Source organism: Lingula anatina, chromosome 5, assembly GCF_051362555.1.
Source record: "Lingula anatina isolate TDL-2025a chromosome 5, LinAna3.0, whole genome shotgun sequence".
Lineage (NCBI taxonomy): Eukaryota > Metazoa > Brachiopoda > Lingulata > Lingulida > Lingulidae > Lingula > Lingula anatina.
In genome coordinates this window covers 1,129,268-1,154,121 of record NC_141771.1, presented here as the reverse complement: position 1 = coordinate 1,154,121, position 24,854 = coordinate 1,129,268, and the positions used below count along the sequence as shown (strand labels likewise).

The following is a 24,854-nucleotide window of genomic DNA, read 5'->3' as shown; positions in this document are numbered from 1 at the left end:
TCCTTTACTCCACCAGCGAATTAGGCTTCGTTCACATGCAATGTTTTTTTTCTAAATTCTATTTTCTATTCGCGCTATCTTATGATCACGTTCCCATGTTCCCTGAATATCCCGCCGCGTAAGGGCACAGACCGTGATCATAAGACATACCGCGAATAGAAAATAGAATTTAGAAAATAGACATTGCATGTGAATGAAGCCTTACACTCAGCAGCTACAATCACCGATATGCAATCCGAGTATAGATCTCAAGAAGCACATTGACTGCCAAATGCATGCATTTTATGAGTAGAAAATGACTTTCTGATCTGATATACCACAAAGATTGAATAATAACCATATCGAAAAACGTTCAGATGTATTGGGCACCAAGTTGTAATTTTGAGCGTACAGCTTATTTTAACATGGTCATGCCACTAGGCCGTTGGCGGTATATGGATGAACGGGGATGAATAACTGCAGGCAAACGGCAGATCAAAAAGAACACTTAAGCCTAACTTTGGAGCCAAAGCGTTTGAGAATGATCAGAAGCGTTAACAGATAACAGTGCATTAGTGATGTCATTTAGGTTGAGTGATGTAAGCGACTTAGAATGCAGTTGAGTAGGCAGGAAAACTAATTCTCAAACTTCGATGATTGCCAGATGGGAATTGGACATCTACACTGAAACTGGATTACGGCAAAAAGAACTTCGTTTGGATGTGGACAAAACTACAATTTGAAACATGCAATTAACTTTCTGTTAGAATTACCGAATCAATGTTAGCTTGGATTTTGCATCAGACAATTCTAGTTAACCGTTATTGTATAATAACGAGGAGAACTGCCGAACGTTTGTGATTACGTCCCAGCATATTAAAGATCAAAACGACTAGTAAAGCCTCAAATGGATTATGGGATAATTCTCAGCAATGAGGTTGGCAATAACAGCAATAACAGTCAGCTAGAATGACGTAAGGAAAGTAAAAGCTTGTCAATTTCAAAGTCTTCTACAGTTTGCAATTTAAGGCAAGCAGTTCAAATTAGGAATGGATTATAGACCTTACATATACATCTTGCACAGCTATGTCATTAGTGACAATGTCAGTAAAGAGTTGTAGAACAAGAAGAGGACGTAGAGAGTAAAAAAAGAGCACTAAAGGCTGTGCAAGTGAATAACTGTGAGTGAACGTACATATGCGTAGTGCGTCCTCGTCTTCCGCGGCTAGAACAAGCATCGTCGATAAAATAGCATTCTTCTCTCTGACTGTGGTTTCATTTTGTCTGCGGCGAAGAGTCTCGGCGCGCGGTGATACATGGCGGTTTTATCCTAGAAGTTTAGCGAGTGATTTTTGGTCTACGTTGTACACGTTTGCCTCTGCCAACATGAAACGGTAGATATATTCATATTGTAGCGGTATCTCGCTAGTGGCAATTCGCTGATGGTAAAAGAACACGAAGCAAAAACTCTTTGCATATTCTTGCAGTGTTTGTGATTCGATGTTACTCCCACGAAGAATTTTACTAAACTAACGTCACTGAGGAGGACGTAAAACTGAATTTTCATCTTGTAGCTATAACTGTGACATTTGTATCTCGGATAAAGCAATGGATTTACCGTATTGACAGCTGGCAGTGACTGGGTAAGAACAAAAGACACCTCCTGATTCTGACCATACACGCAGGTCTGACCAGAGTGACAAGGTTGACGAGCATTCTACGTGTAACACAGCCACTTAACAAATGACATGACATTTTCTGTGCACCTTTTAACATTTGGAACGCTGAAGTTCTATGAATAGTGTTAGCGGTATTTCACGGTCGACTTAACCCCGTGAATCAGGTCGACGTGTTTTAGGAAATTATTCATTGTGCGAGTTTTCACTACATTTCTAAGGTCTGGTCACTATGTTCACTCATGATACAAGTCCAAACGTCTAATTCATGCTTTCATCTAATGGTGGATGGATCAAAATGCGACAAAGCGCTTGATATTTTCGCTTCAAGTGTCTCTTATATTTCTGCACATGTTTCATGTGAGTGCGCACACAAAATCAGTGACGGAGTTAGACTAGAAAGATAAAACTGTTGATGATTGCACATATCTATGACGCCTGAAGAAGGCTATAAGCTGTATATTTTTAAACGTTATAATAGTATTTTCATGTACCAACGTTATTTAGGAATGCGGTGAAGACCCATCGAAGACACATGTAAACAATAGAGAATCTATAATCAAGAATACTTAAGTGTCTGACAGGGAAGATGGTTTAAAGATTTAACACTAGTGTCGAAATTTCTGGAAGGCAGTAAGTGCATATATGTGATTTCTATAAACCTGATAGCTGAAGGTACGCTGAGAAAGAAGACAGGAACATGTATCACTGTAACAGCTCTAGCGGCTTAAGAATATAAAAACAAGCAGGAAATTCTTAACGAAACAGCAGAAGAGCGACAGATATTTCACTTCACATTGGACGGAATACGTTTGGGTTTTATAAACTTTTTTGTTGCGGATATTAAATGAGAATTCCTCGAATCCACTGCTTAGAAATCGCGGTAGGCATTGATTTTGATGTCACGTTTGGAATCTATTCCTACGGGTCTATATGGCGTTTGTCTTTTCTATTCTGACTTGTTGACGGATTCTGAAAACAGAGAAGTGGCCGGCAATCCACAGGTAGGAAATGATGACGAATGTGATTAGTGGATGGTAAAATGAGGACGACTTATATCATATCCTTGATGTGCGTTTATTTATTTATGTAATTCATGTCTAGATACTTGTGCCTCCGATATAGGCTATATATTTCTTTAAACGCCAAATTGCATATTATTAGACCATGGAAAAAAGCTGTGATTTGCGTTCGCCGATTCCAATATCTTCCCACCTGATTTTTGACTGATATTTAGGCCTATTAAGTGTTTCTTCAAAAAGTTAGGGAAATTGCCAATTACATCGCATGTTTTGCACGCAGTTTATTTTCGGGTAAGAACATAGCCTACATACTTCGTCTTCACTATTTTGAATATCTGGTAAAATTTCGACAAACAGATGTGTATATAAAGTTTAAACATCTTACATTGCGCGTAGAATATCTGTACCAGTGAAAACGATATTTGATTGGGCATGGTGTACACAGACGGTTGCCTGAATGGGCCTGTTCACCTGGTATGGGTAGGGAATATAAGTCGTGATTGCGCAAACCAGGTCTCTTGAGAAGGTAACATTGCTTAAGAATTAGTTTTGACTACTCACTGGTGGTATGGCGCACATGTTCCGCCTGGTTGTGCAGGCAATCAAAGGTTGGGATCTGTTGCTTTAATGTGAAATACACACTGTAGGTAGCCTCAGGCAGAGTCTTATCTCTAGCTGTCGGTTTCAAAGATACTTCCACAAACGAGTGTTTTTAACAAGTTAATTTGTTCTTGGATTCACATACAGGTTTCATTCACTCAATAGAAAATCAATCAATAAGGAGAATATTGCTCACTGTGGACCCCCGCCCTGAACCTTCAATTATAGGTATATTCATATTTATGTAATTCACCCTCTTCTGGCTCTTTCTGTCAAAGAGGTAAACTTAATGGTTCTTTCTTCTTTCAATCTCTCTCTCTCTCTTTTTCTCCCTCTCTCTTTCTCACACACACGCGCGCACGCACACACACACACACACACACGCGGCCTTACTTTCAATTTGACCTTTAGCAACTATGAAATACAACGGTAAAAAACTGCCCCTTTTGCCGTTTTCCCCTTTCCATGTATACTGATACGTTTAACGAGTTCCTTGAAGATCAAATAGCTGAAATGATTGGCAGGTAATTTGTAATGGTCAAGATGGACACAGAGGTTAATAGCTCGTGGTCGGAAAGGACCCCTGGTCAGTTTCACCATGATGGGTAATAAATAGATACAAACATGTTATGATTAGTGTTAAGAGCCGTGACTTGTGTCGTACAACTTGCGGGTATTTAATTTTACTTAGGAATTGGTACAACAATGGATCTTTGTTCTTCGTTTGACTCGTCATTTTGGTATCCATTTAACAGCTGTGAAGTTCACAAAAAAGATGCACGTATGGACAAATAGCATGGCCTTGTCTCGGGGGGGGGGGGGGGGGGAGGGGGGGGCTTTCGATTTAACAGGATGTGCGTGTCCGTTTTATCATTGTTGCTCACATAAAGTTCAATAGATAAAAATATACACAAAACCTCTATTTTATACAGACACCTTGCGCTACCTGTGCAATATGAATTGAGTGTTACTTTCAAATACTCGAACTCATATTAGTGATTTAAATTGTTTGGTCCAACCTCCAGTTATGTTTGATGATGTAGCCAAATCTTCAATTTGCGCCCATTTATGAGATATAATATCAATAGCATATTTTACCAGAAATCTAGGCCTCTAGCTAGTCCAGTGGATAAACGTATCTGACGTAAACCAGATAAAATAGATCATTACGGAAATTCGTCGGAGAAATAAGATCTGTCCGAACTTTTATCGATTTTGACAAAAGTTGAAGTGTGCAACATGTAAATATGTTAAGGGGGGCATTGGCCTCCTAATATTAAGAGATGATCGAAAACTTCTTCATCGTTTGGTGCATCTATCTCGAACCATGAAGAAAACACCTTTTGAGCACGTGCGAATTCGGTCAGATATCCCAGCTTATCGAATTGATAAATTTAATGTTGGCAACATAAACTGTTTTCACTCCAGCGTATATGGTGTTTAAGGTCAGGGAAGTTCAACGGTTTTCAGTGAGGTGTTGAAAGGAACGCGGTAAAGGTTTCTCCATACAGACAAATCTGCTTGTTCCATTCTGTGTCTAAGTTTGGCGCTATTTATAAACAATCGTTCGGTTCAAAGTGTGAAATGATAGGACCAATGTAGGTATCTTACCTATACATTGAGCCAGCTAGACGTTCGCTCTCAGCAACATTTACATTACCCCACTGCCTACGAGGTCTGATACTATACGATAATACAGCAGTTTATGGCATTAAAACAGTATTTGGTTTTTACATTGATTAACTGAACAGCGCATCAAATGAATGTTTTGGGTATAAGTAGCTATTTTGATCATCAGTGGCCGAAGTGGAAAATTATAGTACCAAATTATAGTTATTATTACTAGTCCCATGATCCGAATATCAAGCATTCCTGAGGACTCGCAGTTATATATGTGAATGTGTAACAAAGTAGATTTTATTCAAAATGATTGCAAAAAATTATTTAAGGAACAGATTGATTAACAATGATCTTTTTTCGCTAACCTTGTTGGGATAATATTATTTTGATGGAGTAGTCTAACAGTAAAGAGGCAATCTAATCTTTCACGAAGGCACCTCATTGCCTGGGCAAGGTCCATTATGATGGCACTTTGCTTTGCTAACGTCTTTGACTTGCTGGCATATTGAGATGGCAATTGATGTCATCACTTGTAATTTAGAAAAAATCTTCCTGCTATTAGACGTGGCATTGTGCGGCCATGGTTTCCAGCTTCGATGTTGCTCCGCTGGTTTCCTAGATTTAGAATCAATTTGAGGCTAATTTGCGGAGTTTGAGGAATTCATGGAATATTGAATCCTTTGTAGAGGTTATTTCTGTGCCCTGGTCTGTATTCTGTGAGAATCAATTTGTAGTATCTGGGGTGAAATATTATACACGATGACACGTTTTATAACTTCGGTTTCATTAATTATTTCAATAAAAGTTCTCAGTGTGTCACTGAAAATATAATACGATTTGACATTTGGTCATATCACGCTGTTTGTAAAATATCTATTATGTTTGGAGTCGGGATTGTAAAATTGCCTCCCAGGGTCAAGGTCAAGGTCAAGATCGAGAATCATCCAAGTAACCACTCCTTTTCGTTTGTAGATCATATCTTAACACTGATTGCATAGTTCAACCGTGCTGAAGTCCCACGTGTAGCTATAACATCATTTCGAGTATAAAAAACAGCATATAATGGCACTTCAAGCTACCGTGATTTTAATAACATCAATACATTTCCACTGAACTGAATAAAGGTGCCTAGTCTGGTGGCCTGAACAAGTATGAATATTCAGATCTGTAGGTGTTTGTGCATGACAAAACGACACGAATTTCATCAACCGAACAAAGGCAGTCATGTCTTCATGCCTGACGGTGTTTGTGGAGCATGCCATGGAAAATCACCAACTCCTCAAACTGCTTACAATTGCCTTGCCTTCTTTACATATTATCTGCTATATTGAGCGTGACATGGAAGACGTCCCCCTCCAAATGCTATATAACTGAGTGTTACATTGGATTATTATTATTATTATTATTATTATTATTATTATTATTATTGTTGTTGTTGTTGTGAAAGCTGGTCTCTTTATTCCAATTCAAGTGGAGCGTCATGTTTTGGAGTGAAGTATAAACCAAAACGATGTTTAGGTCTTCGGTGATTCGCGTCTGTATGCGTTTTAAACCCATAAGTACAATGTATCGTGGTGGTGTAAGGTTCTATTAAGGAATCTGTCTTTATCTAGAACGAACGCCCGCATTACCTTAATGGCCCATTAGTGTACATGTACTCCTTAACGACAAATTGACTCGGTTTAAAAGGCTGCACACTGGCAAACTATGGGGCCTATTGGATATGCCAATTATTCGACATGTACTTGAATATTGGATAATATAATGCAGGATGACGGCTGATTTAGCATTCAATTCATATATATATATATATATGTATGTACCGTCTGTCTTTTATTCTTAACTAATGTTAGGTTTGTACATGTAAAGTAATTTTTTTTACAAATTAATTTTTTTTTTTCATTGTGAAGGTGCTTTTTCTCTTCCATTGGTAGTTGTTATGGTTACGAACTATTGTTTAAAGCCGACTTTGTAATTCTACACTTTGTTAGACTATTTGCGATGAAAAATATTGTAAATGTTATTAGAAGCGCTTCTAAGTATCGTTATACTTGATGGTATAATGATGGGATGGTTTTTAGTTTGATCGAAACTAATCGTTTTTGGTCATTTCACAAATCGACTTTTTCGCAACTCTTCACTTTTATACGACAATTAATTTGGGCTACTTGGCTATTCCTGTGCTAACCCGTTCAAGAGAGTTCAGTTGTTGTAAATTCTTTTTTATCATGATATACAAATAGTTAGAAATCAAACAACAGTAACGGGAGTATAGCTGTTAATGGGAGTACATTGGTTCAGTTTATAGATCATTATAAATGGACATAATTTTGCATCAAATTATAATAAAGAGTAAAAGCACGGGGCGGGAGGAGGGGTGAGGGGGGGGAGTAAAGGTTTAAGACACAATACGCCAGGGCCAAACAAATAAGTGTGTACTGTGGCAGATCAACCTAAAATATAGCAACGTCAATTTAAACATTTACTGGTGTCTTAATGTTATCAAATCAGAACTTAAACCTTACTTTAGCCGACCAATTAGCTGACTACAGGGGGCTGTAGCGTGGAGTCATTTCTATGCATGAGTGCGTTATTTACGGAGATTAACTTGCGTCGGTTTAATTGGTGCCTCGGAGTTGAGACAAATTATTCATATCTCTGCCGCGCAATGTTCAGTGGTCTGTAAAAGTAGCATATTTTGTACTGGAGGTTTGGGGGAGCAACCTGAACTAATCTCATAACTCGATGTTTGTCCTGGCGAACAGAAAAATAAATAATGAAACCATCTTGCCCGAAGATAGAAACCATCGTTACTTTTGCTTTAAATCTGCAGTCGTTGTAGCCCTGAAGCTTTTGAGTTGGGCGTGGTATGTAGTCTAAGGAAATAAGGTTGCACGCCAGACTTGTGTTTTAGGCTTTACACCTTATGATGCATTGCAGTATACATGTTGGTCGTTGAATCTGAAACACACAATTAATTTGGGAGTTTTATAGTTGCTGAAAGTAGTGTTTCCAACCTTGTTGAAATGACAATACTTAAGTCAAGTAGTAGTTGATCCATCAAGTCATCACCTATAGATTTGTTTTTTTTCCCAATATATACATATTTTAAAGAAAATATATTCTAAAAAAGGCAAGGCCGATTGTTATACGGAACCACATTGACTCGACGCTCAGTGAAGTATTGACTGATATGGAACTTATACATGTTGTAATTGATTTTTTTCTAAATATTCCTACCAGTGGTGTATTAAGTTAATCCACAACGCCCCTCCCCCCTCCTTGGATTGTAAACAACATGCACTGCGGAGAAATATTCAATCCAAAATAATAATAATAATAATAATAATAATAATAATAATAATAATAATAATAATAATAATAATGTTGTAAGAATAATATCCTCTTACTAGGTGAAATGAACACACGTATCTTTGTGTCTTTTTTAGGAACATGTTGCTACCAGGCTGCTAACCATAGTTGCAGACGACAATAAGCAGACGACACTTGCCTCGAGCTCCTTGTGCCAAGACAAGCTTTATAATGGATTGTAGACCGTGCATCTTAATAAGCCTTTCCGTCCTCTGTTGTCTTGGATTAACTTGTGAGTATATTTTATTTAATTATTTATTTCATGTACAATACCTGATGGTGCATCATTTATATACTTTATATATGATTACTGGGGAGGTCCACACGATTCACACGTTTTCTAATGTCAAACAAATTGATATTAAGATGTTGCGTAATAAAAACGTGCCAAGATCTGAAATCATACATCTTTATTTAGACAATAATTAGTTTTGTTCATAATAGCGGAATTATAAAGAATGGTACCAAAACCTATTGTTTAATCTAAATGTACATGAGAAGTAACAAAAAGACCACAACTTACAGAAGCATTTCAGCAAGGGAACAAGAAAATAGAATTAGATATTGAATAGCGTAAAGGGCGTTTAAAATAAGAAAACAAAAACAAAAAAATATCACCACTAACTCTATTTAAGTAGGATTAAAATCAAACAGTGTAGGGCCTAATGAAGTTGGTGAACGGGTTGGTTCCTGTCTTAATGACTGATAATATCTCGAGAAAGGCAGAAATGCTCTCTTAGTCACTGTTTCATGATATGCGGGGCAACTATTAAGACGACCCCACTTGTCGAAAACAGCGTTTGAGAAGCGTTCTTCCATCTGTCTGTCATCACAGCCCATTCTTCGAATGTCATATCGGTCATCATTTGATTTCCATATTAACAAGATTTAAAGAAGAACGGAGCCCCAAGAAGCCTTTCTTCCAGTCACATGTACATAATCATCACCATTAAACTGTAATGATAAGATAAACTTTGCTTATAAAGATTACGAAATGAGCTGCCTGTTATTATACTTGGGTTTTGAAATTCAAGCAACGGATTATCTTATCGATACAACTACAGAAGCTTTCATTTCACAATATTTTATGCATCATATTAATTCCACCCTTCTCTAGTCACAGTGGCATCATTTTGAAAGCTAACATGTATATGAGATTATCGCGTCAGCCATTTTAGCTCATATTCGACTATCGTCTGCTTAGTTAGTCCCCTTGGAGGATCGGAAGGACTCTGATTGCCTAAGTATAAGTTTGAGATATACGAAAGTCTTGACTAATTTTGGAATCGATTTGTCCTTTACCTTCTGATCTTTTTGTTCAGAACGCTGTATTGATCTGCTAGCGGACGTACTGCTTGGTTAAAATTCCTCATCTTCAGATCTGACATTAACGAATCAATTTCACCTATTTGAAAAATAAAATTATTTACTTGATGACGCTGGTTATCTGACTATTTTACTTATTATTAAAAAGTCATGTCTTCATTTTAGAAACTGATGCCCTATATTTGTATAAATGAGCTTTATTATTTAGGTTTGCTTTTGTTTTTCATTGTCAAGAGAGACAGAGAGAGTGAAAAAGAGAAGAGAGGTTTTTCTTTAATTGTTTCGGCAAATATAAATATTATTGTTCAGCGCTACTTAAGACAAACGGAATCTTACAGTTATTGCACTAATATCAGTGTTGGTGATTCACGAGTCATCTGTTTCCGTTTGTGTTAATGCGAGGCGAAGGAAATTAACAAGAAAAAGGCAAACATCCGCTTTGTATCTTGTTCCTGCTCTCCTCCCGGCGAACAGAATCTATTTCACTTGACTAGCTCTGGTTATCGGAATTCAATGAAAACCTGTCTAAGCCAGCAGATGACAAGTTGAAGCAAAGGGAAATGTCACCGGGGAGGTGACGTCATACGCAAATCGCCCATCTCGGTTTTCGTACCTTTGCGAGCGTCTCTCTCTCTCCCATCTCTCTCTCTCTGTACTGACGGTGTTTGTTTGTGTATTTCAGCTTTAATTTCTCTGTATTTTTACCGCTTTTGCCTAGCCGTCATTCAGAAACGCCCGTGGATTGTTGCAATGCACTTATTGTAGATTGCAGCTACTAGTTTTAAGTGAAGCAGTCAATTTGGCTTTCTCTTCTTGTGCATTTTACATCCTTTATAAGACATATCCAAATATTTATTAGCGGTGTGGGAGGGTACCTTTTGTAAACATTGTCAACCTCATTGATTGAAAAGCTCTTACTTTGAATAAAATAAAGCCAAGGATAGCACTTTAACAAAGGTTAAAATGTCAGTTAGATACGATTAATGTGAGCGTAGGTTCACCTTCCACCGCCCTGTTCCAAAACCATATTGATATTTACTTGTAAGCGACATCCCGTTGGCAAAGGCGTTGATTCTCTTTGCAATTGAAAACAATTCCACTTTTATCCAAACTTTGGTTTTTATTTATGTAATGGTTATTTAGGAGACCAACTTCAGTTTCCGCGTCTGTCTGCATAGATATATTGATATACTTTACGCAAATACCGTATTCCAACGACACTATGAAAGTTGTTCAATCTACATAATATTCTATATTTCAAATTATGTAATCTATAATTGGACCTACAATGACAGTGTTATAAGATGCTATTTATCTATCCATACTGAAATCCCAGTTAGATGCTGTACAATGTCAACGATATATACATGTTAGTGGGATGACTGGAAACCTTTAGAAACTGCATGGTGATAGTTTCGCCCACTGTTAATTTTTTGTTACTGAGTGTTGTATCGGAAGGCAATTGAATATCTCTGTCGAATGTGTTTTTTCATAATGTATTTGCCAATGTAATAAAAAGATATACTAGTAACGGGAACACATTCAAATGCCTGATGGGACAAATATCTCCCTTCAAAGCTCACACCCTTAGATCAACGTAAACATACTGACGTAAATGCTGAAAACATAATTAGCGGGACTATAGGAAAAAAGGTCGACAGCGGCCTGAAAGATCCCATGGTAAAAATCATAACAGCCAAAGCATAATTGGTGAAATATATTTCTATAAATTACCAAGTCTATTTAAAGTTTGTATGTTAATTTGAATGAAACACATCTGTAAGTTTGTGACGTCACAATTGTGACATCACAATAGGAATATAACCACACATCCTCATCAGGGTTATATACTATACATGTACATCTATTGCTTTTTATGAGCCTTGGTCATAATAAAGCCCGTGCAATATCTTCTAAATGTTTGAATAGTTACATGAACTACATAAGAGGAAATGTCTTTTTACAATAGCAGTCAAAGAGTTATTGAGACGTCACTTTTATTCCTCAACCGCGAGAACAATTGTAAAGCATACTCATTACGATAATGCTATTGGCAGTATTAGTGATTGTATCCGTCCATGTCCCGGGGGCATGATAGGGAGTGACGCGTACTCAACCTTGAAAACAAAACACCACGTTGAAATGACGGTATTTCGGTTCACATGTGTTAGCACAATATCTCGGAAAAAAGTCTCGGTTTATAATAAGTCTGTAAATGGGATTAAGGGTCTACACTCTGTGTTTTGAAGTACAGAATGGACCAAACGCTCCATATGGAGAGTGTATTTTGATTTTACTGTTTCAGCTTTAAGTATTGGGAAAATGAATTCAAAAAACATTTACGGTTAGAGTTACTGCATCATTTTCATTTAATCAAATTAGATGAAGAATAAAATTTCAATGATTCATGTGGTGTATTATGTTGCAGCGGACCATTTCCATCAATGGCATATGTCTCTTCTGTATATGTAATCATGAGAATCAGTTCTATCAGTTTAGTGATGTGAGAAGGTGACAAATGGTTTGAACAGCATGATGTAATCAAAGTCGTAAGCGGTTCTCAACATATTTCGACGAAACGTCATTACCATTATGATGATTAAGCTGTTGACGATGAATTGCATCGCAGAATTAATCATGGAATATATTTAACAACCCTCTGCTGTTACTTACGTGGTAATACCACTTACGTATGCACGGCTTTCCCAGGTGAAAAGAACTATGTCTGCCTTATTATCTTGGCAGTGTTGTGGGATTTTATGTAAAAATCTCTTTCATGGTATTCTTCTTCTTCAGCATGTTTGATGTAAGCTGTTAGTTGTTGCCTCATACAGCCACTGAAGGGCACCTGTTGCTCAACAATGTCAAAATTAACCAGTAGTTTACTGAAGTTCAACTTAATTTTTAAACAAAGCAATGTTGTCTTTTTCTCAGGTGTTTTGGTCAAGGCAGATGACCACGAGTATCGCCTTATGCACGATCTTATGAAGAACTATGACAGGAGAGTGCGTCCTTCCAAAAATGCTTCAGAGGCTCTTAACGTGACATTTGGGCTGGCCTTGGCCCAAATCATTGATGTGGTAAGTACATGTACTGAATCTGCAATATACATATTTTATTTTATCCATATTATCTGCCATTCTTTTATTGACCTCTTGACCTCATTCTCTTGACCTTGAACTCTTGACCTGTTGACCTTGCAATCGTGTCACTTTTTTTTACGTCACTTCCTTTTGGCCTGGCGTTGCAACTCCGACAGCGTTCGAGTGCTATCATTTACACCCCCGGTATCTTAGAACGGTTTAGTCGTCATTGTTCTGTTCATTGACAAGACCCCGTGACAGCAAAATGGACAATAGTAAAATACGTAAATGAAATTCCACCACAGGATGTCCTTATACCGGCTACACAAACAAGCATACATCCTGCTGTGCATTTTTCTATTTTCTACAATTTACGCTGTGTGTAAGTCACCCATTCGCGGTGAAATTCAGTAAGATATACTCGGCTTATCATTCCTCTCAAAGGAATCTTTGGAAGAATTAGTAATGAAACAGTTCAATGCTCTGGGATTATCCGAATGTTCTGAATACTGTTCCAATTCTTACTTCAATCTTCTCGTAAAATTTATTGGCCAACCGACACTAAACTATCTAATGCATATAATTGTGTCTAAGGACAACGGCTTTAATTAACAAAAAAATTGTAAATCATATCTTAATGAACAAAGTGAACCACGTGTTTCCACAAACCTTGTAATTCGCTTAAAGTCTATACTTATTATGAAGTACACGAGGATTTATTTTATTCCCCAAAACGACGCCATGTAAATATAAAGGAATATATATTGTAGGGATATGGGTAAAATGATGTGCACAACTGATTGGTGAGAACGACTTAAGGTTGGTGAGGACATTTCTTACTGAATACCTTCTGATCTAGCTGTCCCTGTGGTTACACGAATTCATTCAGTTCTGCACGACTGAATTGTCTTCTGATTCCGCAGAAACCCATTACTTACACGCGGGATCTTTCACTTTTGCACGATTTCAATTTTCCACTTTTGTCACCTTCAGCTTTGGGACAGTGACCTCTTGATCTTTTGAAGGACAGTAGCGCCACTGGAGGGCCCTTGCATCCTTTTAATTTCCTGTCTGTAATGTTTGTACTATCGATGTTTTTCTTATATACAAAGGCGAAAACCAACACGGTCCAGTTTCCCGGCTCTGCACAGTTCACAGTAAAGGTTAAAAGTTTGGTTAATAACTTTTCATGCTTGGAAAAGCTGGAACTACGGTTTATTATGCTTGTTGAGGACCCAAATTAACAAAATGAACGTTACGTTGAAACAAGAATCATTACCAATTACATTATTGGTTGTAAGTATAAAAGTTCTAAGAGTTAGGTTACGTACAGGCCTGGATGAGGGTTTTAAGAGTACACGCACTTCTGATGATAAGAGTACATGCACTTATGATGATCTTCAGCCTACAGCAGTTCTTATCAAATCCTCTGTCACCAGAATGTGAGGCGTTTTCACGTCTATTGCCTTTCTTTTTGATACACCCATCTCCAATTACCAAGAAAAAATAAGCATAGAGGGAAAATTGACAAATACATCGCTTTTCACTGAAAGTGAGTATCAGCAATTATATTTGAATCCCTTCTTCCATTCAAAGACCCCCAAAGGAGGAAATGATTCATAACAGTTCAACAGTAACGACTTTGAAAGAAGTGTAGTTGAAATGCACTTTTATGAAAAACTATCTCCTAAGCTGCATAATCCTAGGGGGCGTTAATCAGTCAAGACAGTCCTAGAGGTTTTTTTCCAAATGGCAATTCTATTCCGTCACAGTTTATTGTATTCCATCTCTTAACTTATAGAGTGAAATTTGAAATGATTAACAAAATACAAGTTATTTCAAGAGCCCGATACACGAGAATACGATGAAATCCTTGGGTTTAATATTTGATATCCACTGTTTACTTGGAAAATGCAAATACAAAGCAGACATCTCATATTATTATTGACATAGGCTAGAAGGCTGGACTAAAGTAAAACACAAGAAAGGAAGGCAGGGGGATGACATGAACCAGTATGACGATTAGATGATTATGATAACCTACATGTACGACAGAAATGCAAATAATAAAAACGGCAACGCAGACTAGGGTCATAATGACTAACGGAAAAAAATGCAATGATGTGTCACTGGTTGTGTGTCAGACACGTTCTTATATATAGGAGTGATAAGAATTATAGTAGGTCATAGTCTTAACAAGAAGACAGAATACGCTTCACATTGCCAGGTTCATAAATAAGGTATTCACTAAAGTGAAGCAAAATTTCTGACATATCTTCTTAATGTCAATGAAACTTGACGAGGGGCAGTGGGATAGTCCAGATTCTACAAACATTCTACAAAATATCTTTTCAAATTCCTCTCATATTCATGTTTCCTTGCCATTTGCCGTGAATGCGCTTTTCACACGCAGTATTCATAGTTTCTCTGAACCCCTTAGAACCAGCTTGTTTTGTTTACCATATTTCGACACCTGACGATTAATTCAGTAAATAAAGCAGTTTGCTGTGACTGGAAGACACATCGATATAACAGGTGAAACAAAACCAAGAAAAAAAAATTTTTAATGATAAACGGAACCATTTGCAATTCGACTGGTTGACTTAGGCGCCATACCATGCAGTTAGTAAACAGCTTTTGAAAAGTACAACCGTAGAGTGAATATGCCGACCGTTTAGATAAAGATTTTCTGATTATTGCTTTTTTAATTGACGAAATGGCAATCAAATTAACAAATAGGCCCCAGACTAACCGCATCATCGCCGACCATTCTGTTACCTGTCTGACTGCCATATACTGCCATATACTGGGATGGAGAGTTTTTTGTTAAAACTCAATTCAGTAGATTTTGGAGATGGATGGTAATTTAGACCCCATTCCCATAGATTTTAGATCGATCTATCCCTGTGGGGAGTCTCACTAGATTACTGTCAGCTTAGCCGACTTAAGCGTCTGTCCCGCCTACTAAAAGCTGTAGGGGGAAATTAACTATGGTTCGCGCTCGGCTGACTGCAATTTAGCGTGAACCCCCAGGGAGTTAGGTCGATCTAAATCTAAATCTCTGGATCGATCTAAATCTCTTGGAATGCACCCTTAAAGCACGCATAACGATGCTGACTTCAGGACAATAAGGTTACTCTTTGTCCTGCCGCCTCTTATGCCGTATGATAAACAAGTAAAGACAACAATTGCTTTTGATGGATTGCAGAGAGTGACAGAGATTTCTGCTATAATGTTATAACATTCACGTTATCAGATGTTAGCAATATAATATCTACACCGACGACTTTATAAACGTTTAAAAAGATTTGAGTATGACTGTAATATCAATACATTCCTGATAATGAGCAATAGATAGAAAAAAAATTGATTTCATAACTGTGAAGATATTCCAGGGATGAGGTAATGCGACTGTGATAAATTGTGTATTATATTCATTGTTAAAGACAAAGTGCACACGGTGACGGTTCCTAAATGGTTTTATCCAGTTGACTGCATAAAAAAAGATATTTTTGTCGGTTAAACATGGTACGCACAATTTACATCTGCTATGTCACTTTAAACAGCTGTTTTACCCAGTCAGCCTGAACGCTTAATCGAGGAGAAAACAGGAATCATCCAACGACATTAATATCTTATGGTGCCAATGGTTGTTAAATCTGTTACCAAAAAACCAAAGCTTAAAGGCTATGAAAACTCTGAACGCCACATTTACATAATATACCGTATCAATCTCCACATTTTTAAAACTTTCTAGTAAGGGCTATATAAATAACACTCCACCCATGGTGTTACGGTGAAAATATTACATCAGAGAAACAGGTTGGTAGTAATCAATTGGTACCATTACGTCAAAGTGGCGAGTCGTTAAGATAGATCATCCCAAACCCCGGATAAAAGCTCCTCACTTTAGGAAAGTGGATGGGGCAATTTGTACATCACTGAGGTATTTACGGCAATGGTTTCTGTTACTGCGTTTCTAACTTAAAAAGACGAATCAGTTACATTTTTATGCACGCTTCAAGAGCTCTAAACCAGATGATGGGTAGACCAGGATCCCCACACAACATGAGGTGTTTGACTTTTCTAAGTGGTGGAATTTACATTCCACAAACACATGGATAAATCTTAGAACACACTTAGTGGGGGCCTCTTTGCAACCCCACAAATGAAATTTGTGCAAAATTGTTGGTAAATAATAACTTTTGCTGACTCGTCGCATCATAATTTTTAGGATGATGAGTCTTATTGAATATTTGATATATAATTTTTATCCCTAAGGCCATAACATTTAATACAGGCAACAATTTGCTACATTGTTATTATTGTTAAAACGATCAGGATAGAATGGTTACATAATAAAAGCGGCCTTGTTTGGCCAAATCACGAACAATCAATACTCCTTGTTGCCTTCTTTCTTGCTATGAATGAGACCATAAAAGTTTGTGGTACACTGAGATGGAAGAGACATAAATATATATACCTAATGTTACAATTAACGGCGCAATTTGACTTTTAGGACGCTTCGTTTGTTTCTTTCAACTCAATTATTTTTGCTTCTGGTTTTGCTTAGACCTTATTCCTCTCCGCCTTATCTGATCTATCAAAAACTGTTTTTGCTGGACTGAAGTCTAAATGTCTCTTTATTACGACTTCGTTATCTCTCCTTACAAGTGAATCTGGTGCCTGTCTGTGCATCGTGTGTGATCTGGACCAGGTTTTTTTGAAAAGGTCGTACTATTTTAGGTCTTCGATTAAGATGCTTGCATTGGATAACGGAATATAAAAAGTCGTCTTTTATTGGTCTGATTCCGAAAAAAAAAAAAACGATCACTGAACATAAGAACCTGAACACATACAGCTGACTAATGTTAACCGGCAATTGCCACCAATGATATACATAGTATTTGTCATGAAGACCCTGTTTTTTCTCCGGTCATAGTGAAACGATCGAAAAGGGGGCTAGCGGTGTTAAAGATATTTTATGAAATATTAGTCGGCTTCAATTCTCAAAAACCCTTGGCTATAGACCAATTTTCTGTTTTTGCCGTTTTGTGAATTAAGTCCAGCAAACACAGAACTTTATTTAAGCGTTACCTGAACGTTATGGTAACGTTATAATCACGGTATATAGGTTATAACACTGATGCATATATGAAGATCTACTATAAAGATGTAATCCAAGCTTTCGGCCCCTGTGGGAGAAGGCCTTGGGACCAAAAGCTTGGATTACATCTTTATAGTAGATATTCATAGATGCATCAGTATAATACCTTATTTATTTCTTAAAATCTATACGGTGGTTTGATATGAATCTTCAAAATAACGGTTTAATAACGTTCTATCTTTGCTGAGGAAAAATAAAAGAAATGCTTTACTTTCTCTGAATGCGTATCCACATATACAGGGGACTTTTAAAATACATTGCACCGTATCAAATTGTTGTAAAGTAGCGTTTAATAAAGATATATATTGGTTTTATCTATAATTAAGATCAGGCAATGGCGCGCCTTTTGATCTTACTGTTCAAAGCAAAAGGGAAAATTGATAAAGAACATAATGTTAGTCCAAGTACATGTACTTTAAAGGTAATGGCGAACTGTACAAGTCAACAGAGTTTTTTCAGCGCTTTTTGATTTATGTTTTTCCCTCTGTTTTTTTCATGCCAAAGTATACGGCGCAGATCTATTTTGGGTATTAAAACTCCTACAAAAACTCGAGCGATTCACAGATCAAAAACAGTGCGACAGCATGTAAACTTTCCATGTATCTCCATGCTACATTGTCTAATATTGTAGACAATCACCTAAGGTCGAGTTATTTTTTAATGTGACGCATCTTTAAACGAAAAGTATCGAACTAAACATGCCGTAAATCTAGTCATCCGTTTGCCTAAGGTTACCGACAATATGCAAGGGAAGAAAAACATATAATCAGTCCGGGACACATCTTATTTCGATCCTAAACAATATCATTAGAGTTTTTATCGGTTTTTCCTCAAACCCCTGCAGATTTACATGCTCCAAATGTAATGAGCTATCGGACATTGGGTGGCAACTTGCACCACGTTGACTGGCAGCCCAAAGCCGCTTTGAGTTCTGGAATGGTATTTTGCATTAAGGTTTCTTCAGCTCCTGTCAGGAGTGGTTAGATAACGAGGAAGTCTGCTATGAGCGATGTCTCTGGAGCACGGATCAGATGATATCAGTGACAAGATATTGAGAGTTCTTATAACTCTGTACGATTTGGTTAATGTTCTGAATGAGAGTTCATTCGAGGGAACGTTGACTTAGAGAATATGCGTGATGTGAGAGACGCATGACACAAACAATAATTAATTAATTAATTAACATATTGTTCTTGTTGTTCAGACAATTCTAGTTTAAGCAACACTCTAATCCATGTAACGTGACTCCTCATTAATCTGTGCAATTTTATCAGAGGGAGAACACCCGATATATGTATAATGGTCCGTGGATTTACCAAGGAGGTGTGGTTTATATTCGTCTATGTCAACTGAATCGAATATTCGAACTTTCACAGAACTTTCACAGAATTGATCTCATACTTTGTGTTTTTCAGTATTACGTGTTTTGGTATCTTAAAATCGAAAATTCATTTTGAATAGTTCTCGTCTTTTATTCCAGGATAAATGAATATTGTGACGTATATCGAGTCTCTGACAAATAAAAGACAATCGTGTTCTTATGCAGGAGTCTCTTGGGGTTTCTTGTCCAATATTTTTACAACGAATCATTTGCACTTTATGCTTTAAGGGAAATCAGGGCTTTTGTAAATTATGTTTCTTTTTGAGTGAGTTTGTATTTTATCTTGTTTTATTGTGAAATATTTGTTAATTTTCAATATTTTATTATTATTATTATTTTTGTAATAACTGCTGTTGTTCTTCTAGACGTAAAATGTACTCGTACATATACCAAATAACGGGAACATTGATAGGCGTGTGCCTTATGAATATAGTTATATGTTGGTGTATAAAACCTGACGCCCTCGGGGTTTGGCATCTATTTGGTGTGTGCAGGTTGTTGTTTATATTTTCTGATTTGTTCTTAGTCCTTGGTATTATTTATTTATTTATTTATTTATTTATTTATTTATTTATTTATTTGTTTGTTTGTTTGTTTGTTTACTGTTTAATATGGTATTTATTTAATTTTGCTACGGTATAAACATTTTTCTAAATGGGTGGTTTCTTTGGAGCCGTTATAATCCTATATAATCATATATTTGTTGCACTCATCTTATTGCTATCAAGTTCAGTCTCTAGTTGACAGGGGCAACCTAAATCAAGACAGATACACAGTCCAAGAACTAAAGTTATTTGAGCGGTGAAGTGAAAGCATAAATTGCTATCCAATTTTGAAACGGCAGACGACGAATTGTTCCATTAGCAATATATAACCCTACACGGGGGATCTCATTTTGAAAAAGTCAAACAAGGCACAGTTAATCATAATTACAATTCAGAACGGAATATTGGCTGTAACCGCAGATCCCTATTTTGAGCGAAGAAACCGTTCAGTGACCACAGCAGAAAACTGATACATCTATCCGGGTTAGCCTTTATGACAAATTGTGTTGGACAGAAATCTAATACGTGACCATCCTCAATTTCCCAAGGGGCATTCTCCCCAATACATCACAGAGCCCATTCATCACCAACGAGAGCAAGATACATTGGCAAAGCATACAGAAAGACCGCGTGAAAACTTCTTCCCTTTCCACAATCAACAGGATATTTGATACACAGGACTCTGCGCTTTAAGATTAATGTATGTACGAAGAATTTATAAGAAAAAAACGCAACAAACAGGTGTATATCAACGCCGCAGAACTAATAAAAAACAATGTTTAAAAGGCATCCATTGGTGACCAGGTCAAACGTCAGTTGTCCGCCACTTTGGGCAACAACACACGCGAACGTGACCTGGACAAAGTAGCAGGTAACATTTCGGCACATTGAAGGCCAGATTGAATTGACAGGGTCATATGAGCAAGATCGTGTTCCGCTCATTATCGACAGATGTTATTGTCTGTTTCCTCTCCCCTTTCCCTCCGAATGCATGCTTAAGATATTGTACAGCGTCTCTGGTATGACCTTGTGGTAGAAGGCCATACCTGGCGCTGTTACACATGGTTCATTTACTTTAACCCCTTTTAAAACTAGTTTTGAAACCGCAATTTAAACTAAGGACACAGCAAGGCAAGGGTCAGGGGTTAAACTAACTGCCAATTCTTTACAATGAATATCTTCAGGATTGGAATTTGTGTCGATTTTTCTATCCTTTATTTTCGATAAGATTTAATTGCGAGCAACTATGAAATGCGCATGGTCTAATTTGTAACGCGTATGGATGCAGTTTACATAACGATGTGCAAACTCAAGTCATGGGCATACTCCGGTGCATAACATTCCGTGTGCGTTTCTGATGTTATTTAGCTTATTGCGTTCCATTTACGTCATTTCATCTATGGGATTGGATTAAGATAATTTCGTTGACAAAATGTCAAAGAAATTAACGTATGGTAAAAATTGAGAACATAATCTTGTTTGGCTATGTTGAAACCCCTATAAGAACCAAAGGCCAAATTTTTGACCCGGTGACAAAAAGCTTCTTGAAATGTTATTTATCCTCGTACTAACAACTAGCAATTATATATACCGTTACATCATCCACAAATGTGATTAGTGCATAGACTATTGCAACATTTGCGAAACAGCTGATTGATAGAATCTCCAATGAGATAATGTCTAGAACTGATTTACGTAACACGGCGGCTTTTGTTGTCATCTGGAGATTTATATGTTTTTTATTTGTGTTTTTATTAACCTAAAGTGCTCCTCACCCCGAATTAGCACACACAGACACACACACACACACACACACACACACACACACACAGACACACACACACACACACACACACACACACACATTGATAACTTGTAAAAGAAGGCTTGGTGAAATATTTAACCATTTAACAATAACCCCCCCCCCCCCTTCGATTTCTGGTACCCTCTTGAAATTAGAATTTTGACTAGTTGAATCATAGTTCAAAACCGGACCAAATGGCACCTTCGCCCTCTAAAATACCAAAAATTTTCGAGGCCCTTCATCGGGCCCAACCACAAGCCAAGTTGGGGGGAAGGGGGTCGGCTTCGCATCTGCGAACTCCCCTTCAAATAATTCTGGATCCGCCCCTGCATATTTGCATCATTTCATAATCAAGTGTTTTATTGTTATTTGGTATATAAGCCAGTGGATTGTGTGTTTTCAAAAACTTGGTAGGACAGCGGTCATTGTTGCAAAAATATACATTTGGGTGATTTAGTTGTCCCTCCAGTGAACATGATGTGTTAACGTAGTTTTCCTCGCACTGATACAAAATGTAGAATGAAATTAAACAAAACACACTGATTGTAGAAAATGGTGAAGGAAACTGCAGTAGCAGACCGGCCCCTGAACCCTACATACCGCGGTGCAATGAAAAGTAAACGTGGTATGTTTAAAGCGTTACTGGCCCGCCCTATGGTTAGGTACACTTTAAGGGATAATTGACTCAGAAATAACACACAAATTGCCTACAAAAACAGGAGGCGGACAGGAGAGCCGTGTAGCGGCCACTGGGCAATAGAATTCCTGCTAGGTCTGTGTAGATATCGGCGGTTCCTCACAGGCAAAGGAATGGTGTCTTGTAAACTTGGGCGTTATTGAAAGACTGTGTTTTTACGACATAACGGTGTAACTGCATGTTTATTCTACGTTTGTTTTAAGGTTCTGAAAGTTAGCCAATTCCAAACAGTTGCTGGTACCCATGAGCAAGAAACCAAACATATACCAGGCGATATTAGACCATGCCTTGGTTTCCTTCAAGAAAACTAAAAGTTCAACTTAATTACAAAGGAAGAAGCTGCGTAGCATGCAATTAACTATTACATGTATCTGTAGAAGCGTGTTCTTGCGCGTGCATGGCACGAGGTGTTGTCTCCTCCCCATCAAGCATACCGCTTTTTTGTTACTAATCATTCGACAACTTATATTGAAATCTCGCCCTTAAATATTGAATATAAATGCGTAGACGCCCAAGTTACAACGAGTGGTCCCTAAAAATACATGTGATTGGTTTTTACAGAGAGAAGGCGGTTTGTCTGTATGAAAGCGAAGCGTTTGATACCCAATACCTCAAAAGTCGAGTTTTACAGAGAGCTTAAAATGGCAAGAAAGACAATATTGTTTCTGATAAAACTCGTTTGAATACAAACGTTTAATTCCTTTTATAATTATACCTTTATCCAAAAGGAAATATAAAGTTGTCAAGGCCACCAAGATATTTTTTTATCAAATATCCGATTAAAATTTGCCTCATGGAATATCACGGTGCAATAACTCGCCGTCTTTATCTTCAAGGTAACTGTCAGGTCGAGTGTATTAAAACGTTCTCTATCCGTAATTGGATCATCCACACTATCAGATCATTCCACGGGCGGGTAGCATTATCTCATGAAATGATTACTACTTCTAGTTGAATTAAATCCACGCTTCGGGTAGAGTTCTGGGGACGAACTTCTAATAACTTCGCGTCTCAGTCCACAGTTACAGCAACGCGTTTAAAAGCACGCATATTGCCGGCGTTCAAAGAGTACAGCGAACCCCTAAGGTATAGGAGTCCCCGTGCGAACAATAATAATTACATTAATCCTTTCGCTGGTCTTTGATTTCCTAAGAAAACTTTACGTCAGAATCAGCGTCTGGGTAAAGGTGTTTCACTTACAGTGGCCTATACTTAATCATATCGATCTGACAGGGTTACAGACCAGGGGCACCGCCGAGTATACTTACTTGTGATCTTTTGTTTTAGGTAAAAGTTAGATTGGATTCACAAACTGTAATGCTTACGCCATCTATTTTTTTCTAAACCATGAATTTACGTACTTTTCCATGTTTTTCCCCTAATGAATAAAATAGGAATAAGATCAGAGTCGTTTCAATCACTGTGTCATCTATCATTCGTGGTTGTCAACTCTGTGCATTAACTCGCCTTTCGCGCAATTCTGTTGCCGATTTTCCCTTTTGTCGGGATTTCTTCTTTTGTCAATGTCTCCATAACCATTCAGTTATGCATTTTGGATATTAAGCCATTTCTATGCGTTGTCAAACTATTGCTTATGCGCAGTCCGTTGTAGATGATGGCCGTTGACGTGCCACCTGTTCTGTGTGATGTGGAAATATGTGGAAGGCACTCATAATTAAGTCTCATTTTTTCAGTACCTTTGTGATATGATGTAAAAACACTCACAGGTCAATAGTTTGATGATTATTCATCTTAAGTTCGGGATTGCCTAATTGCATATCTAATAATTGTTATCATTTTTACAAAACCGAACCTTAGCCCATTTACCTGGTCATCTCATCGAACTAAACGTGCCTTTAGTTTCCTTCGCAACAGATAAAGGTCTAAATATTGCAGCAATTAACAAGCACGTTCGTTTTATAAAGCGTCTTGTTTGCCAATTTTCTCACACCTATTTGATGGGAGTCGACATGTGGTCAAAATAAGGACCACGGGCCCCACTGCTGCGTTTATATAACTTAATAATAACAATAAAAGGTAAGGATAGCAAGGTAAAAAACACACGTGCCCCTCTATCTGTTTACTTCGTAAGTAAGGTGTTATAGATTGTCGGTAAATTAGAAATCCTGTGCCTGCACGTTTGAGATACTCTTAGAATCACAGTACACTCCCGCGGGGTGAAATCAAAGAAACTAAAATTAGATTTTAATGGACATTTACCGATCGCAATCAACCCGATGGGGTCTGCGATGAATACCATCACTGCGAGCATTCACCAAGGTACCGGGGCATATTTCTACCGCGTGTTCTTAATTCTGTCGTCTTTACTCGTACTTTATAAGATTGCAAAGTAAAACGATAACATGTGCCACAGGCAAATGCTATCATTCGGTCTCAATCAAAAACGAAGATGAAAAGGTCGGATGGGGTCTCCTCAATGCCTGGAAGAACTTCTGGCGTATGATTCCTTGTCTGGATTTGGCAGTTGGTAGATGTTTTTTGGTGATTCAAATCCACCTTCGAGGTACCAAACCCGACTTATTTGAAGTTCATTCGTGATTAAGTTCTTGTGAAGCGTTTGT

At 37.6% G+C, this 24,854-nt stretch overlaps 1 protein-coding gene across 3 annotated transcripts in view; it reads left to right on the top strand.

Annotated features, from left to right (window-relative positions):
• LOC106158808 (neuronal acetylcholine receptor subunit alpha-10) overlaps positions 1-24,854 on the top strand; it is a 64,079-nt gene that overhangs the window by 23,083 nt on the left and 16,142 nt on the right. For 2 of the 3 annotated variants that reach the window (XM_087013598.1, XM_087013600.1), the window contains exons 2-3: positions 8,347-8,501; positions 12,530-12,675. In XM_087013598.1, coding sequence (XP_086869724.1) covers positions 8,441-8,501; positions 12,530-12,675 — 207 coding nt within the window. In that variant the 5' untranslated portion in view covers positions 8,347-8,440. Of the gene's footprint in view, positions 1-1,481; positions 2,660-8,346; positions 8,502-12,529; positions 12,676-24,854 lie in introns of those variants that run through there. The other variant, XM_087013599.1, reaches the window with a different exon arrangement.